Source organism: Lonchura striata, chromosome 3 (genome assembly GCF_046129695.1).
Source record: "Lonchura striata isolate bLonStr1 chromosome 3, bLonStr1.mat, whole genome shotgun sequence".
NCBI lineage: Eukaryota > Metazoa > Chordata > Aves > Passeriformes > Estrildidae > Lonchura > Lonchura striata.
In genome coordinates this window covers 80228762-80246407 of record NC_134605.1, presented here as the reverse complement: position 1 = coordinate 80246407, position 17646 = coordinate 80228762, and the positions used below count along the sequence as shown (strand labels likewise).

At 36.2% G+C, this 17646-nt stretch overlaps 1 protein-coding gene across 1 annotated transcript in view; it reads right to left on the bottom strand.

Annotated features, from left to right (window-relative positions):
• Positions 1-17646, bottom strand: part of ME1 (malic enzyme 1) — a 153222-nt gene that overhangs the window by 88836 nt on the left and 46740 nt on the right. Inside the window, exon 4 of the mRNA XM_021546100.3 lies at positions 614-689. Coding sequence (XP_021401775.2) covers positions 614-689 — 76 coding nt within the window. The remainder of the gene's footprint in view (positions 1-613; positions 690-17646) is intronic.

Here is a 17646-nt window from a genome sequence, read left to right as displayed (position 1 = left end):
AAATATAGTAACTTAGTAAACCCCAAAAAGTGTCTATGCTAATAAGAAAGACTTTTCATAATAAAGAAGTGCTCAGTATGGCAAACAGCTGACAACACAATAGTTTTCTTGTCATACTCAGTAGCAAGTCATTTTAGTTGGAAATGTAAGATTTTTTTTTTAAGAGAGATCATGAAGCACTGTAAGTGGAGAACTATTAACTCAAACTCTAGAATGGGGTTGCCAAGAGATCATGTGATACTCAAAACTCAGAGGCTGGACATAGTAACTGAGTAACCTGTCCTGGCTGACCTCATTTGAGCATGAGGATGGCCTAGATGAGTGCCTTCCTACCTCACCCATTCTTTGATTTCCTGAAATGCAGAAAAAGCATTCCGTTTTTTTTTTTTTTTACATCATATTCAATGTAATTGACCAATTAATCAGTAAAGGACATCTATAGTTAAAAAACCAAGTGTTTAAATGCCTCAATCTTTGGCTGTAACAGCATTCTTTCTGCTGAAAAAATGAATTAAGAAATCACCAAAATCTAAACTTATAAAAAATATCTTAACTAATTAATCTTGGGTACAAAACAGCATCAGCTTTGTTATGCAACTAAAACTGTACTTACCTTGATGACACTTTCTGGCCAGGATTTAAGCATTGTAGCAATGTGACCCCGGTCATGGATAGAAATAAAAAGACCTCTGCAAATAAAAAAATAATAAAAAAAAAAAACAACAACTTTTTATATAAAGAGTTAACTACTAATTATAAATCAATGTAATATAAATAAAGTAAGTAAAATCAAATCATACATTAAATCTACACAAATGTGTTCCTAGCATACATAAATTAAGTTCAATTATGAGAGCTTAATTTTGTATGAATAAGTAAATTAATCATCTGCATTTAGAAGTCAGAGAACAAGTAACTTAGCAAAGATTTACTGAGCAGAGAGAACCTGTAAAAGTCCTTTCTGAAACCAACTCACTCAGCACTTGATCTGTTCAAGTGTGTTCATTAGTTGTCCCTGACCACAAAATGAGTTCCTCTTATGACAGTAATCATTATTGCCCCAGAGTCCTAACATTTACAAATAAGAATAGGCCAAAGCTTTAAGCTATAAACAAAACCTGAAACAAACCAGATATTACCATTACATAAAATAATTCAGGAGCATTTAGTTATGTGTTTGGAAAACAGTCTCCCTATTTTATTAAATTACCATTTTCTGTCTAGAGTTCATTTAATTCCATTTCTTATCTACTTCTTTCATGTGAGATAGCAGAAAATGCCATCTCTCAAAACCCATGAATGCACTTAAATGCAATCTCTCAAAATCCACAAAGGAAACATCAATGAAGATACCCATGCCAAAGATACCCTCTTGTAATTACATTTTGCATTATTAAGTATAAGGCATCATCTTCTACAATTATTCTGAAGCATTTTCTGTTGCCTATTTCAAAAACATTAAAGCTAAACTTAGAGAAAATTATTGAAAAAATAACTGAAATTCAAGTCTATAAGAATGTGACCTCATATTCATACAAGTGGGTCTTATAGGTCTAAATAAAAGTAATAAATCAGGAAAATCCTTATCAGATATGACTGCATATGTATCAAGTCAAGCAAATAATCTCCTGCAGTGTTAACCAAGACAGCAAAATTAGTCCAAACATTATATGCAATCTCATATGTTTAAATGTTTCAAACATACTAGATTATATATTTGTATATTAATTATCATGCAATTTATATTTTTATATTGAATTTTGTATTTAAGTGTCTTCTTTCCCTCTTCGCTGTCAAAAGTATGCAACCTAAATTCTTTATTATTTAGGACAAAAAGCAATGTAAACCAAACTGTGACTAACCAAAGTATTTAATTTTACACATTTTCCCCTAGAACTAGAAATTCTCTCATCCTGGCATTTCTAATTTATTCTCCTTTTGTGTCCACTTCCCATGCACAGAACTAACAGACCAGGCTGGATATTAATGTATCTCAGTTGTTTCAAAATAAGTAACATCTGACAGCAAATTAATTTCTCCATCCCAGTGGAGGCAGCGGGCCTTCAGGGACAGGAGGGTTAATTTTACCACACTTTGGGAAAGTCCTGGTATTTACTGCACCCAAGCATATCTATTTGTGACCGAGCTACCTGAAAAAAGATGTTCCTTAACAATGAAATCCATAAAACAGCAAAGAAAAATACATGATGCTTCTTTTCTGATGTATTGTACCGTACATCATTTTGTAAAACAGCCTGCAAACTGTTAAATCATACAATATATCTTATCAAAAGTGCTAGCCTCAAGAGACAGCTGTGACAGATGAGTATTGAAAGCAGGCACAGAGTGCTGGAAGAAAGCGATCTTGTGGGATCACTCCTCTCCTTGTCTCCATTCTCCAATTAACACCAACCTAATAGATTTGTGTTAAATGAAGCAAGATTTTTTATTGATTTTCTAGAGAGTCAGAGCCCAGCCCAGTGTGCCTAAATGACCTCTTCCTTGCAAGTTAGGGAGAGAGGTCACCATGGAATAAATTCCCCAGCAGAGGGAAATAAAGACAGGGTGGCTGGTCCAGAAGGAATTTTGTTAGAACAATTGTAAAGACCTTTGAATATGTATTCAGAGAGTATTTCAGAAATCTGTTCAAGCAGGATCAGATTCAAGCCACAATGGAAAACAGAAGCTGAAATGTAAATAATTATATCAAAAGCATTTCACTCCTCTCTTTCTCCCTTTTCCTTCATTATTTCTGTAGTTTAGTAAGGCATTTATGGATATACTGGCCTGACCAAGAATATGCTCTTAAATTCAAAGGAACAGAGTAAAAGAGATTATTTTTTTTAATTCTTTTATCTGGATCTCTTTTCATTATCCTTCATTTCTTTAACTAAAACACTTTTCTTCTGGAAGGTACTCTCTGCAAGTAGGTACACCAGGTTGGTAAGAGGAACACTGACTTGCGAAGGTGTCAGCCACGAGAATACGCAGCCAGTACTACTGGGACTGAATTCACTGGCAATTCTACCTGCAGATAGCCATCAAAAGGTAGCACTACATGTGTATTTTTTTCTTTTCTATGAGGTCATGCTATAGCCAGGGAAAGTACCAACTGCATAAGTTTATTTTAATTGGGATAGGGCTGAGAAGCTGAAAAGGTAGCCAGCAATCTGGCTACTGGCTACCTAGCAGACATAGTTATTTTGGGGTTGTCATAGCACAGCTACAAGAAGAATAAAGCAGGAGGTAAGCTACATGATTTAAACTGGATTCAGTTCTACATGGATTTAAATCTGGAAATATGACTGAATTATCCATTTCGGTATAATGTTAATGATAAAAAAAAGCACTGTCATGCCAGTGATGCACACCCTACTCTGCTGGATGACAAAGAGATGGACTGCAGGATGTGAATCTGTCTGACAAAGCACTTCAGCATGGGGCCACTAAAGCAGATGGACAAGTAATACATATAACGACATGGAGAAAGAAGCAAGACACAGGGAAAATATTATGGGGAAGAACATGGTGCTTGTTTTTCAGCATGCACATACTCACATTTCTAAGAAGAAAAGCAACTCATGGGGAAGCAGGATTAAGTTCTCTTGCACACACTTTCAGAGCAGTCCAGGTTGGCAAGCTCACCGGAATAGCAACTGTAGGTTTTACAGCACAGTGTGGTCCTTTCTATTTTAATTGGTATCCCGGTTATACATATTATCTTTTCTTGTAAGGCAAGAAGGCCAATCACCAGAACTGCAAGTTAAAACTGTTCTGAAGTTTGCAGCCTCAGATCAGTCTTCTAATTAATGTGTTCATTTTGAACAGGGTGCAGTACAGATTGTCTTGCCTAAACACGTATGATAGAACTTGCCTGAACACATATGCAGAAATGCTCATCTAGAACCAGTTTGGCCCAGTGAGCCCTCAGCTCAGCACTGGCTGATACCAGCCCAGCCAAAGCAAGCATTGCTAGTGACACCCACTTCAGCTAGCCAGAAAATGTATGAAACTACAGGAATAAGAGGAATAATTAGACAAAGACGTAACTATGCCTCCTTTCTTCTCATCACACCAGCTGAAAGACTGAAGAGTAAGGCGGGGGGGGGGGGCACATGAAGACATCAAGATCCACTTAACAAAGGGTGGATCTATTTTGGGTCACTGAGCTCACTACACTGTAGCAAATTTTACCAGTTATGTGGAGGTCATTCTACAGCACATGATTTGGGTCTGTTTTATTAAAATTCTCATCTATGAGAACAAAGTCAACAGAATTAAATGAAGCATTTGTTTATTATGTTTCAAGGAAGCCATGATCTACCAGCAATGTATTTGTCTATTTTCTATTAAAGAACAGTTTAGGAAAATGTGTCATTGTAACAGAATAATCCTTTCTTTCCTCTTCTTATAACAACAGGAGGCAATCTTAACATGTCTCAGAAAATGCCAAACATGTTTAATGAAAAGAAGTTCAGACTTTTCTCACAACCCTACAACCCTACATATTCAAGACTGTTATTTGAATTATGAACTGTACACAGAGTTACAGTAGAGGTGACTTCACTTCCCCAGGCAGCCTAAACCAACAAGCTTAATAATAATAACAGAAAAAAAAAATCTCAGAGGCAAGACAAAGTTTATTTCTGAGCCTAGAATCTTCCAAACTTCTGCACTGGGCAAGAAAGAGGTAAATTACTTCCCTGGTCACTGTTGAAATTCCCTCCTATTTTTAAAATCATAAAAAGCAATACAATACAGACTTTCTACTAGGAACTAAAAGTACCTATATCCTCCCCAAAGAACATTCTGTTCTTTTTTCACCACATTTCCAATTGTGACTGTTTAATGTGGTCTCATTTCTTCATATAAAAAGTCCTCAAAGTTTTCATTACATCTTACCATAGCAGGTTCCTTTGCACTGCAAGACCATCGAGGCCTAATAAATACAAGAGATGGGCTGATTTAAGAAATGTAGCTGTTGACAGCTTTGCTTTTTCTTCACCTTTCCCTTTGTACAGGGAAGAATTTTATTACTCTGCAATACACAGGTATGTTTTTCAATATATAAAATAGTTGATAGCAGCTGAAATAGCAGCTGCTAGTGTCAGTCTGAATTCATCAGTGTTAAAGAAACCTGGGCTTTACATTTTCTATATGTGGCAGACTCAAATCATATTTAAACAGAAAAATTTGGAAGAAGCAATATAAAGACTAAATCAAAACCAAAAATAGGACAGGAGCATTAAGAGAACAGTAGGTACCGCTAAAACCTCAAAGTGTGGAGCTATACATGAGCAACATGTAGTTCATAAAAAAGGTAAATTCTGTCATATAAATGACAATGAGGGTAAGATGTTAATCCTGAAAAGACATAAAAGTTTATAAATATTATGCGTTATTTCATGCTTAGCATTTGGTTTTGTAAGTGACTGCTGATTATAAAATTTATTTTGTAGAAGACAGATGCTAACATGCCAACTCCACTTTGCTACACATAAAACAATAATGAAAGCCTCATATATTTTTATAGCGACTCAAATGCCCAATTTGGCATAAGAGTGTAGGGACCTGATTAAAATACAGAAAAACATGATCTTCATATCCCCTGTAAATGGGAAATGCTTATGTCAAGGGGTCTGAACAGTCTAGCTTCAGCTACAGGAGCAAACCATTATAAAACCAGCATTTAGTTTTATTTCAAGAATCTCCTCCAATAAACACTGTTTCGTGACAGTCTTTATCCAGTGTTGGCAGCCTCTGTAGTCTTCTTTCACATGCCCAAGTCCATCAAAGCTGCTCATCAATCCCTGTTAGTGAATGTCATGCTCCAATAGTCATTAGAGTTAAAAATAACATCTACAAAGAAGAGAGAAGTACATTTGGACCACTTACAGAACTGTACAGTATCCAATGTGAAATAGCCTTTAGAACAGGAAAGTGATAAAGTTAACCTGAAAGACAGCAGCTGTAAGCCTGGCATTTGAAAATATGACCTCAGGGAATGAGGTTTCAGAAAAAAAAGGATAAGGTTTGGAGAAATAAAAGGTACATAACTCTAGTGACACAAAGATTCAGATACTGGGAAAATCTTTTAATACAAATATTAAAACATAAATACATTATAATGATAAAAAAATTAAAAATACAACTGGGATAGATATCTACTTAAAATTGTAATTTTTCTGATGCAAGCCCCAGCAAGTTGCAGTGCTCTGGATGCTGCCAGAAGTGAATACAGTATCCACACTACACTCAAGCCTGTCCACAATCTTCAACTAGAGTCCATGGCTCTGCCTTCTTTCTTTGACAAATGACAACGGACACTGTGTGCTACAAAGAGACTCATCCAGGTGCCACTCAGCCAGAAGAGCTGGTTGAAACAACCCCACAGGTTCCAGGAACTTCCACATAAAACTCCTGCCCACATCTTGGGTTTACTCAGAAAACTGATTTCAGGTCTTAGCACATTCCCTGGTCGACCTCATGTGGGATTAGGGAAGCAGGGAACCAGGGGCTGCTATTCCACAATTTGCAACGTAGTGAGTTACGTAACTTGCTGTAACAGTCCTGATACACCTGTGGGCAGGGGCCAGATCACACAGACATTGCCCCATCTGCATCTGAAACAGGCTCCAGAGCTTGTATACATCATACATTTTCTAAATTGTAACACAGCAAAGCAGGTGACAGTGAAAAAAAAAAAATTACAAGCTCCCCATAGCAGTACAGACTGAAGGCATATGACAGAGAAAAAACCTGCATCAGTCCTGTCTTACTACTTTTCTCCAAAAGGTATGGACTTTTTCAGCCCCTTGAGATTCTTGCTACCAAAGCATGTAATCTCTACATTATGAGTTTGAGTGCACACAGATTTTTGCAAAAACTATCTTGTTTTCTTGAAACATTTTGCTTTTACTCTACAAAATGCCCATCAGAGAGGTTCCAGAAGTGGGCAAAAAAAGTCAAGGCTTTGGTACAATAAAAAGCAACCCAGTGAAGTAATTCCTCAACTGCTCTCATTCAACCCCCAAAAAAATTACATTGTAAAAATAATTGGAGTAACAGCATTACAAGCCTTACACTGGAAAACTTTAAAAGCAATTTTACATGATACCAAGAATAATAATAGCTTAACACTTCACTAATAATCAAAAAATCTCTAAGTAATTTTGGAAACCATAATGTTCACCTCAAACTATACTAAAAATACTTCCTAGTAAAAACTTCATGGACTTAGTAATTGCAGATGTTTTGCATTACTCATATAAAATACTCTTTACTGATATCTAACTATACTGTAGATACCCAACACTGTTTTTCATTTACTGCCTCACCTCCTCTACTTGCACAGCGTTTTGTGGTCTGAATGTCCAAACTAATGATCCATCCTTTTCGTGCATCCTTTCAGAAAAAGACTAAATCAAATAATGTTTTTCTAGTCACTTCTTAAAACATGAATTTATTGATTTTATCATATTCCTAAAGCATCACTAATCTAGACAATCAGCTTTTACATGCTGTTCCTTAACCACATAGCAGCAATTCAATGGAATGTGTTTGTAAAGGAAAAGGTAGACTCTGCAAAATACTATGGTTTAAGCACCAGAGCTCTTTTGCTCCAAAAGCTACTTAAATTCCTCTGACAGTTGCTCAATAAATAACTTAATTACTTACTCTAATGGGCACAAATAAAAGTATTTGAAACTGTGAATGAGAGAATGGTTTACCAGAGCCAGACCCATTCCTTTTTAAGACAAAAAATAACCTACTCTTCTGTTTCAATAGCTGTCACGTTTCTATTATTTTATGCTAATGTTAACTGCATAGAAAGCTGTCAACAAAAAACATCAACCATGTTATCTGCTAGGAATCTTGCAAAGCTAGTAATGCTTTTCTAAAAAACCCAACTTTTAAATGCTACCTAAACTGTGAAATACTCAAACAAGTGAGATCACTGTCCTATTTATTTCAACAATTTGCGATGGCTTGGCTCGTTGGAACATGGAAAATTTCCCATATTTAGACAATAATGTCCTTTAAGCCCATTAACTGACCTTTAAGTCACCATAATTTGCTCTCAGTAACTATTAACCAGGACAAAAGTGAAGACTTATTAAAAAATGCTTCTTCTATGGCATATCCTTCCCAATTCAATGAAAAAGTCATTTCTGAAATGAGACACTCTCTTCCATTTGTAAAGCTGACTCTAACTGCTGAAAATGAACACTGTAAAAGTACTCATCTCCCTTTACCATTTGCACATTTTTAAAAATGCAAACAACGTGATGAGCAGCACTATTTCTGTACTTACTTCCTGTTAAATTTACAGCATGAATGAATGTATGAGACACGCCAAATGTTTAGTGTTGTGTTCAATAAAACTTTTAACAAGGGGAAAACACCTGCAGGTCCAACTCTATCTCGGACAGAGAAACTGAGAAGCAGCATGATTATTCTTAAGATTTATGTAATCTGATGTTAACAAGTTCCAACACACTAGTTGTTTTCTGAAATTCACTCACAGAAGAAGCATTAATATTTTTTCAGAAAAACCCAGGACATATATATTACCTATACAAAGTGGTTTTAATCATAGGAATTGAATATATTTATGGAAAAAATAATGATTTTATGACTCAAAAATTACTAGAAGCCTTTATCATAAATTTTGAGAAAATAATTATAATAGATGGAATCCCAAGGAAACATTTTGGGCATTAAACATCTTCAATATATCTGGCCACTGTGCTAAAAATTCACCTCATCCATCAGAGGCAAGTAGCCTTATACTTTCCCTCCTTATAAAAATTCAGTCATGACCCCATGTAAAGATTTTAATTTCATGAAGTCAGATCAACAGCATGGAACGATCCCAGCTAACTACAAGCTAATATTGCTGGTCTTCACTATACACATACAGGAAACAAAGCACAGGGTGGGAATGGACCCAGTGAGGAGTCAGAGCCAGTCCTATGGGGAGATGGAGTATTCCAATAGCATCATCTAGCAACAGAAGTGTTTCTGAAAAGTCACTGGGGAGCTTCCAGCCTCTTCAAGGGAATCAAAGGCTTCAGTCCAGTGTCAGAAAGCACACAAGCTTTTCGAGGCCATTGCCTTTGGAAGCCTACATGCCATATTTTATGCCGTCTTTCAAAAATGACATTTGTTTCACTGTAAGACTGAATGAACAAACCATTCATCAAATGACTGACATTACAACCACACTCAAGAAGAATTCCATTGCAATGCACAAACTGGAGCATTGCTACATTCTATATTAAGTGGCAAAGTAAAGGCAAAAATAGGCACATTGCTTGTAGAATAAGGCAAAATGGCAATCTTTTACAATACACTATTTTCTTGAGAATGACAAGTTCCCCATGCTCATATACTACTTATTAATGAAAAAAAACCCACATTATTAATTGAACAGAAAACAAATCATGTTCTATATTTTCATTGCTAGAGATAAATATCTACAAGTCATGTTTAAGAAGCTCCTTTTAGATGACCAAGGGAAACTCTCATACATATTGTTGAAACTCTCATACATAAAACATGCTGTGTGAATAACCTGACCCTCAACACACAGTGCAGCAAACCTGTACATTCATACATGCTTAAAATGAATCTAAACAACACCAAGAGAAAAGTTCAAAGCAACCAAAAATACCCACTGATACAACAAAGTTGTCATAATATTGTGAACTTTTGAAATGGAAATGTGCTGCTGTGTCTCTATAAACTACATTATAGCTTCATCTCAGGAATAGGAAACTTTTTCTTTAGGTGGAAAATTCCACCAGAATGCCGACAACAATAGTTCATTTCAGTATACTAGAGTACTAAAAGGAAGTTGTGAGAGCCCCTAAATTCCTTTTTTTCCTCAAGACTGAACAGAAACTCATGTCAAAAGCAGTTACTTTGGAAATTAAGAAGCAAAAATGAGAACTGGCTTTTGACCATCTTTGTGCCAAAAGCATGGGTTCTCATTCAGTACAAACTGAAGCTTGCTTTTCTTTTTTTGTATTTCTCAGTAAATGCTTCCCTTATTTCTGCCAGTTGATTTAAGCCTTCTATATCACTGTCTGCCTTCAGCTGGAAGTACTTGCTTTTTTTACAAGAACAACTTGCTTTGTTTGGTTTATGCACATGCATCTATTTGATCTATGCTCCCAGCAGGCCCTTACCCACCATTTTCCAAAAGATAGTGGATTTCCTACATGTGGCTTAATCACCTAATACTCATTAGCCAAAAAAGCAGAACTGACAGTGCCATCACTTAATTCAAAGAGCAGTGGTCAGGATGTCAGATGTCTCACAAACCTTTCTCCTCCAGCTGCAAATTACATGATGTAACCGCTAATCTACAATAGATTCATAATGCTATTATGTCCTAATCTTTTTCATTTTAAGTTTATTATAATTAATGATGATGACACTTTTTATTCAGCTGTGCCCATAAGAAAACAATTTTATGCAGCTGTAAAACTTTGCTAAAAAAGGAGGGAAGTGTCTTGCAAAAAATAAAAGGGTTCACTTCTATCCCAAAACTTTTTTTTCTTGTGTTTTTCAGAAGCCTCTTATGCATATGGCACTCCCAAATGTCGTATGTAAAAAGCTCCAGGACCAAACATCTAGCCATAAATATAGAGAAACACAAGATTCATTACAACACACAATCATCCCATTTGTTATGCTCTTAAAGGCTGAAAATATTTATGCCTTGTCTTCACTTTTGATTTTTCATTTTTCATTTTAAGACCTGACTATCTATTTAGAAAGCTTGTAGATAGAGACAGAAAACTATGATGTTAGAATAGCCAAGCTACTGCAAAGTTGCAGCGATTTTACTAGGGTTTTTCCTTCCTCTTTCAGACTTTAGCAAATACTGCTACAGGAATTAAGGTAGTGGTTTTTTTTAAAAGCTACTAAATATCTTGTATTGGAAATGCAACAATGAGACAATGTTGGACTGAGTAACAAGAGTATTTCGAAAAGAGAAGCTGCTGAATGTGTAAGCAGGGGATTTGGGTGGTGCCAAAGGACGTGCAACAAATGTACAGAAAATAGGAGCTGGGGAAAATCCAGTGGAAGCACACCCCTAAAGGAAAACATCATCTGAGCATGGGCTGGGATACATACAGAATGAGCTAATAAAGCAGTGTAACGCTTCTAAATTACTGGCATCTCATCTGAATACTACTGGTACCTTGTTTTGCAGTGTCAGATGATAGCATCGGGAATTACTGGGGACATGGACTCTTTCCATAGAAGGACAGCATAGGATTCCGCTATCTCTAAGATGGTCTTAATATTAAAACAAAACAAAACCCTGCACTAGATGTTTATCAGTCAACTACAACAGTTCTCTGCTACAAGCTCATGTTACCAACACAAAAATCCCGACTGCTGGTGATACCTAATTGCAAACACATGCAGCAACACCATTTATTTTTCATCCCACTGATATCTGGAAGAAAGCTCTTTCCCTTCCACAGCATAGCCCTAGGAAGGGAGAAAGATACCCACATGTTTCTCTTAGTACTTCCCAAGCAATGAGTTGCAGGGTGTTTGTCTTCTGTTGCACTTATCTCTTTGTTCCAGTGGCACAAGCTGTTACTGTCTGGGTTGTCCTAAATGAGCACTAGAATGGTGCAGAATTCCAGTCCATGGAGATGGATACAATATGCAAACTACTGTCAAGAGCAAGCTACAACTTCAGGGCTGTCCCAGGGCCACTCAAGGCAGAAGGGAGGCAACTGTACCTATCATTCTGTACAAAAGGAAGGATAGAGTAACATCATTTGCAGACACTGCATGGGATTTGATAAGCTATCCTTGAAAAGGCATTGAACTAAGGAAAGTTAAAGCTCTCTTACTGAAAGGAAGTGACTCTTTAGGTTTGTTTTGGACATCAAATGGTGTTGACAATTAGGAAACTCAAAATCTGTCAGGTTTACAGAGGCTGTTTCATGGGAGGAAAATTTTAGTAGATAAATATGGCTTCTATAGAGTTTGACAGAGCTAATAAATAGACCTCTCCTGTACTGTGTGACCTGATACCTTAGTGTTGCCAGTGGAATCTTTGGCCAAGTAAAGGTGTGAAATCTAAATAAAATCTCTGCCCTTAAAGTACATTTCATTAAGGAATATACTGCTTTGGGAAATTGGGGAGCTTTTAACCAGAAGGCAGTGTTGCAGGCTGGCATGGAGTCAAGATCTCCCTAAAACTTCAGAAAAATAGAAAGACATTGAAGAGTAACATGGTTATATATTGATACAAGCTGTAGTTGTTGATATGGAACTGTAATATGCCAAAATAATACCTTTATTTTAAAGTGCAGATACATAGTTTATTTGTTGCAAAGGATATAGCCTACCTTTTATGTGGTATTGGCACTAGAAAGAAAAGATTAGCCAGAGTAAAGACATTTCACTTGGGATCATGTACTTTTTGTCCAGTCTTCTGCACGTAGATCCACAAGATGACTGTTTTAGTAAGGGAAACAAGGAGGTTCTAATAAATACTGCATTACTAACTGTCACACAAACTGTCTTTCCAATTTAGTGAAAAGCGTCTGTATGGAACTTTTTTTGTTTCAGAGCACTGTCTCAGTAGGATATAATGAAATGAGGAAGATAATAACATGCCAAAATCCACAGAAGGAAGTTCCCATTAGCTCAAAGTGCAGATGCCCTTGAAAAGATAAATTTGGGTCCCCCAAATTTGCAGAGAAGGGAGAGCATTCAGTTCTAACCTCACACAATAGATAGCAGAAATTATTAAAAAATAACAGTACAAGGCAAATGAGGACAGGAATCCCCTGGAAACATCCAGGACTCTGTGAAGGAAGTGAACAAGGGAACAGAAAGGCATGGCCAGTATTTTAACTGTGGCCCTCTTGCTCAGAAACCACCAAGGATATTTGTAGAAGAGCACTGAGTCTTGCTAGCCGTGTTCCTTAGAAGACTGTGTTAAGAATGACCAAACACTGACTGCTGCCAAACATTTTGAGAGTTATGTTTTGAGAAGGGATGGCCTCATTTCCTCCTGCTCACAGCCAAGATGTACTTCATCCAGAAAAAACAGAGCAATGCACCTACAAACTTAGGTCTGAAAGCCAGAAATTCCACGCTTGTGATGTGCTCTAGGATAAAGCTTTTATGACCATGATCCAAAGACCCTGAAATATTACCTGCAGAAGAAATCATGTATGAAGTTTATGAGAATAGGAAGAGGCTAATAATAGATAAAGCTTCAACTCAGACAAGACTAAATGGAAGAAACAACTTCAAGTGCTACTTCTGTTAAGACCACCGCCTCCAAGTACTGTAGGTTATACCTACATACAAGCACCAAGTACATACAAAAAAACATGGAGAATGTTGTATTTCATAATGCTAGGTCAGGACTACCCACTCTCAGTTTGGCACAGGTTAATCATTCATTATTTTATTCTGAGGTGAAAGTTTAATAAAAAGATAAAAAAATCACACTACCTAAATCGTGAAACCTATTGCCAAAATATTATGAAAAGCCATTAATTTAACAGTTCTAGAGAGACCAGATGACTACATGCATATAAACTGAAGAATAACATAATGTTTTCAAAAATCAAGATGTAACTTCTTTTCCTTCGATAACTTCCTACATTAGAAACTGGCTTAATATTTACAAAGCACTCTATGACCAAAATGAGGCCCACTGACATCTTCTGTGCAAGATCCTCACACCTTTCCCTGCAGCACCATTACTGTCTGCTGATAGCCCAAGTTAAATATACATTGGGCACAATCCAGTCTACAAGACAGTCCAGGAGAAAAGAGGAGTTCAGCACTGCTAATTCTCCTTTTCCAGCTTTCCAGAGCAGAGCAAATATTTTGCTGGGAAGATTCTATTAGACTTACCTTCAAGCCACAGAAGCAACAGAATGCTAAGCAAAGTTTTAGCTTGATGAAAGTAAAAGCAGATCAGAATCATGCCAGAAAATAAAATTACTGGATGCCATGAACGTAATGGCAAGGCTATACACAGGGATAAAAAAAAGGAAAGAGAAAAAAGTTGCCTGGAATATGTCAACAGTTGTCATCTTCACAAAAGATCAAAGTGAAAAATGACCAACATGTATTCCAAAATTGCTTTGTGAGAGTTTGCTACTGGCATCATCATGAGGCTTTAGAAGCCATTAAGAGAAAGGTTGTCTAAAATTAGAAGAAATTCTACAGCTATACTAATTCTCTGTTGAAATGCTACATAGTAACTTGCCACTCAAACCAGGTCCTTCTACAGAACAGAATTCCAACAGTTTATTTTCAAGAAGCCTTTTGCTGTTCTTTGTGCCTTTATTGCAAAACATTTTGATTTCATATGCTGCTCCAACAGTCAAGACCTAACAAGAGATAGGTTAAAAAACCTACACATTTCCTTTTTTCCACTTACAGATTAAAATTCTACATAGTTTTCGGAGAAGAAAATACTAAAAAAAATACCTGTGAAACTAGTGTTTTGTTACATCTTTTAATAAAATTTTATGTTACATAATAATCACTTCTAACTAAATGAAGATACTAAGATAATTATGTATAGCAACAATTAAATTAATAAAATCCCTAAATAGACATATGTATACACATATATGCTTTTCTAGGGGAGGAAAAAACATCTAGATGTGCTGAAAAAAAACTAAGGGAACTGCTATACTGGGGAAGAAGTAACATGAAATAAATTCAGACATTCTAATAGTCTCAATCAAGAAAACATCACACATCTGAAGGAGAGAGAGTCTCAAAAAACTTCCAGGAACCAAACTTTCTTGGCTCATGTGATCATGAGTACTTGACAAATTTCTGGCCTCCAGTAAGCCAAATCTGGTTTTTGAAGAGACTTGGATGCCACAGACATCCATTGGAATTCCAAAAAATAATTCCAATAGAAGCCTCATTAAAACCCACAAAAAAATTATTGAATGCACCACAGGATCAACCTTGTGCTGGCAAGCAGACTCCAACTTCTGATGCCAAGGTCTAACATTTTGCATGTTCTGTCACAGGAAATAAATATTTCCCCATTCTCTATTTCTTTTCTTTATTAAAAAGCAATGCTATCCGGCAGCTGGCAATCTCAGCATGTAAATATTTGTCAACAAAAAAAGAACTCACATTTGCAACATTTGCATTCAATACTGTGCATCTGAAACATTGCAAATGTAAGTATATAAAATAAACGTAAATAAATATATTCTTTTTTGAGAACTATAAGGAAAGGAAAGGGCTAAGTCTCAAATTTGTATGTGCTGAGTGACTACAAACTTCAGTGAAACGGAAATCCGGCAAACAATTTCAAAGCTGACATACTTTGTCTTTTAAGAGACTGCATCAGACCCAATGGAGCTGCTTTAAAAATGTTTCCTAGTCAGCCTGATAGTCTATGACTGCATTGGGAAGTTATTTCAGAGAACTCTGCCATGCCTGTGTAGCTGCATCAGCTACCCAGGCTTGCTCTGATCATATTCCGATTAAAAGGGCTTTTCCTTCTAGGAATGGCAATATATAAACAGTCACCTAAGATGTTAACAACATCCAAAGTCTTCAGCATAGCAATACTTGGCAATTATACCTCTCTTCTCTGAATGCTGAGTTTACACAAGAATCTTAAACTCCTGGGTGTTCTCTATACAATGTAAAAAGTTGATTTTGGATTCTTAGAGGAAATTTCCATTGAGCATTCCCATATTTATTCTTGTTGGATGAAAGAACTGTTGTATTTCAAAAATCTATTTACAGAAATAGATTCTTTCTTGGTAAGTAATCAAAAGCTGTCATGTTTAAGTACATGTCTTGTGCAACTGAAGATTTTTTTCTTTAGGAATTTAAATGATGGATAGAAACTCTGAACCAAGAAGTGATCTAGTAGAGATTCTGTGATAATGCTTTTAATGATAGCTTGAGCATTACAATAGAAGCAAAACCCCATTATATTCCCTGTGTAAGTAAAATTTCTATCTGTATAGGTCCAAATTCCTTCTCTGACCAACTCCCTGAAGGATCATTTCTTCCCTCATCCTCTTCAACAATTAGGAAAAAGACCAGAAAGACTGGTCTTCTATCTTCTATATAATGCTTATGTAACAACGTGGTGTAGATAGGTGCATGCTACAGATCTGCTATCCGATCTGTACTGTTTACTTCTACAATAATACTCTCATTCATTAAAGTGTTGGATTTAAAGCTGAATATTCAGAGTGAATAATGCAACCTTGAGTTGAGCCTCAATATTACAAAAAAAAGTCAATATACAGATGAGCTTCAAACCAGTGAGTCAAGTTACTTTGCAGCTGGTTCTCTTGAGAAATGATGCTTAATCAGATGGTTAGCTAGTCAGCCACAAATGTTTATTCTAAAATTGCAAGCTATTGCTTCAGGATGAAAACCTTTTCCTGAGCCAGAGTCCTTCTGTGACTGTAAGCACATCATGTGAGCCCATAAAATCTTCTAAAAACATATAAGGGAGTCATAGAAGATGATCTCATTTAATGATTCCATGAGACACCTACTTTTTGAACTCTAAATTAATTTTGTTGTTCCTTGCCTCAAGAGATGTGAGCCAGGTGCTTCAAACTCATTTCACAAGGTAAAGAAGTATAACTGAATATTGGAAAGCATCCCTACAGACGTAAACTAAATATGACACTGCCTTACAAACTGCAGTGAGATAAACACGCTCTGTAGCAAATTTTTCTGAGTAATTTTTAACTAATTTACCTCCAAGTCTGTTTCTAACAAGCTCTGTATTAAACTATGAAATAGCAAACATCTCCTGAGCTGTGGGAAGAGGCAGTATTAAAAAAAATCTGAAATAAAAAAAACATAGTAAAAGAAAAACAGTCACTTCTCTGTAAAGACAGCACTTACATATGAGTCAGCATAAAGCAGATACAGACAGTTCTTACAGATGAGCATATGTTTTTTCAAGGTATGATCAGATTATACCTTTTTCCTTGGTCACAAGTTTTTGAAAAAAAATTCAATCAAAATTTTAAGATTATATAGTCTGGACTAAATCTTAGATCTTTTACTCCTTTTCACCTCAAGAATACTAAATTTGATGTTTATATTTTCTTCCCCATCCATCTCATGGAGGATACTGTTTATGAGGTATGCTGGCATATAAGGTTTAATGCTAAATCAGTCATGGTTTAGAATGCAATTTAAAACTAAAATATATTGGTTGCATTGCATAGTTGGTTTTAGAATAATTTAGAAAAGGTTTTTCTTAGAAAAAAAAACATACCTCTGTAACCGCACAGTGGAAGATTACATTGTAAGTATTTTTCTTAAGTAGGAAAGTGTCTGTCAAAGATCATAGAACCACAGAATGGTTTGGATTGTAAGTGACCTTAAAGATCTCTAGTTCCAACCTTGCTGCAAAAGAGACACTGAGGTGCTAGAACATGTCCAGAGAAGGGCAAAAGAGGTGATGAAGGGTCTGGAGCACAAGTCATGGGAGGAGTGGCTGAGGGAACTGGGTTGTTTAGCCCTGAGGAGGCTCAGGGTAACCTTATCACTCTCTACAACTGCCTGAAAGGAGGTTGTAGTCTCTTCTGACAGGCAATGAATGACAGATGAGAGGAAATAGTCTCA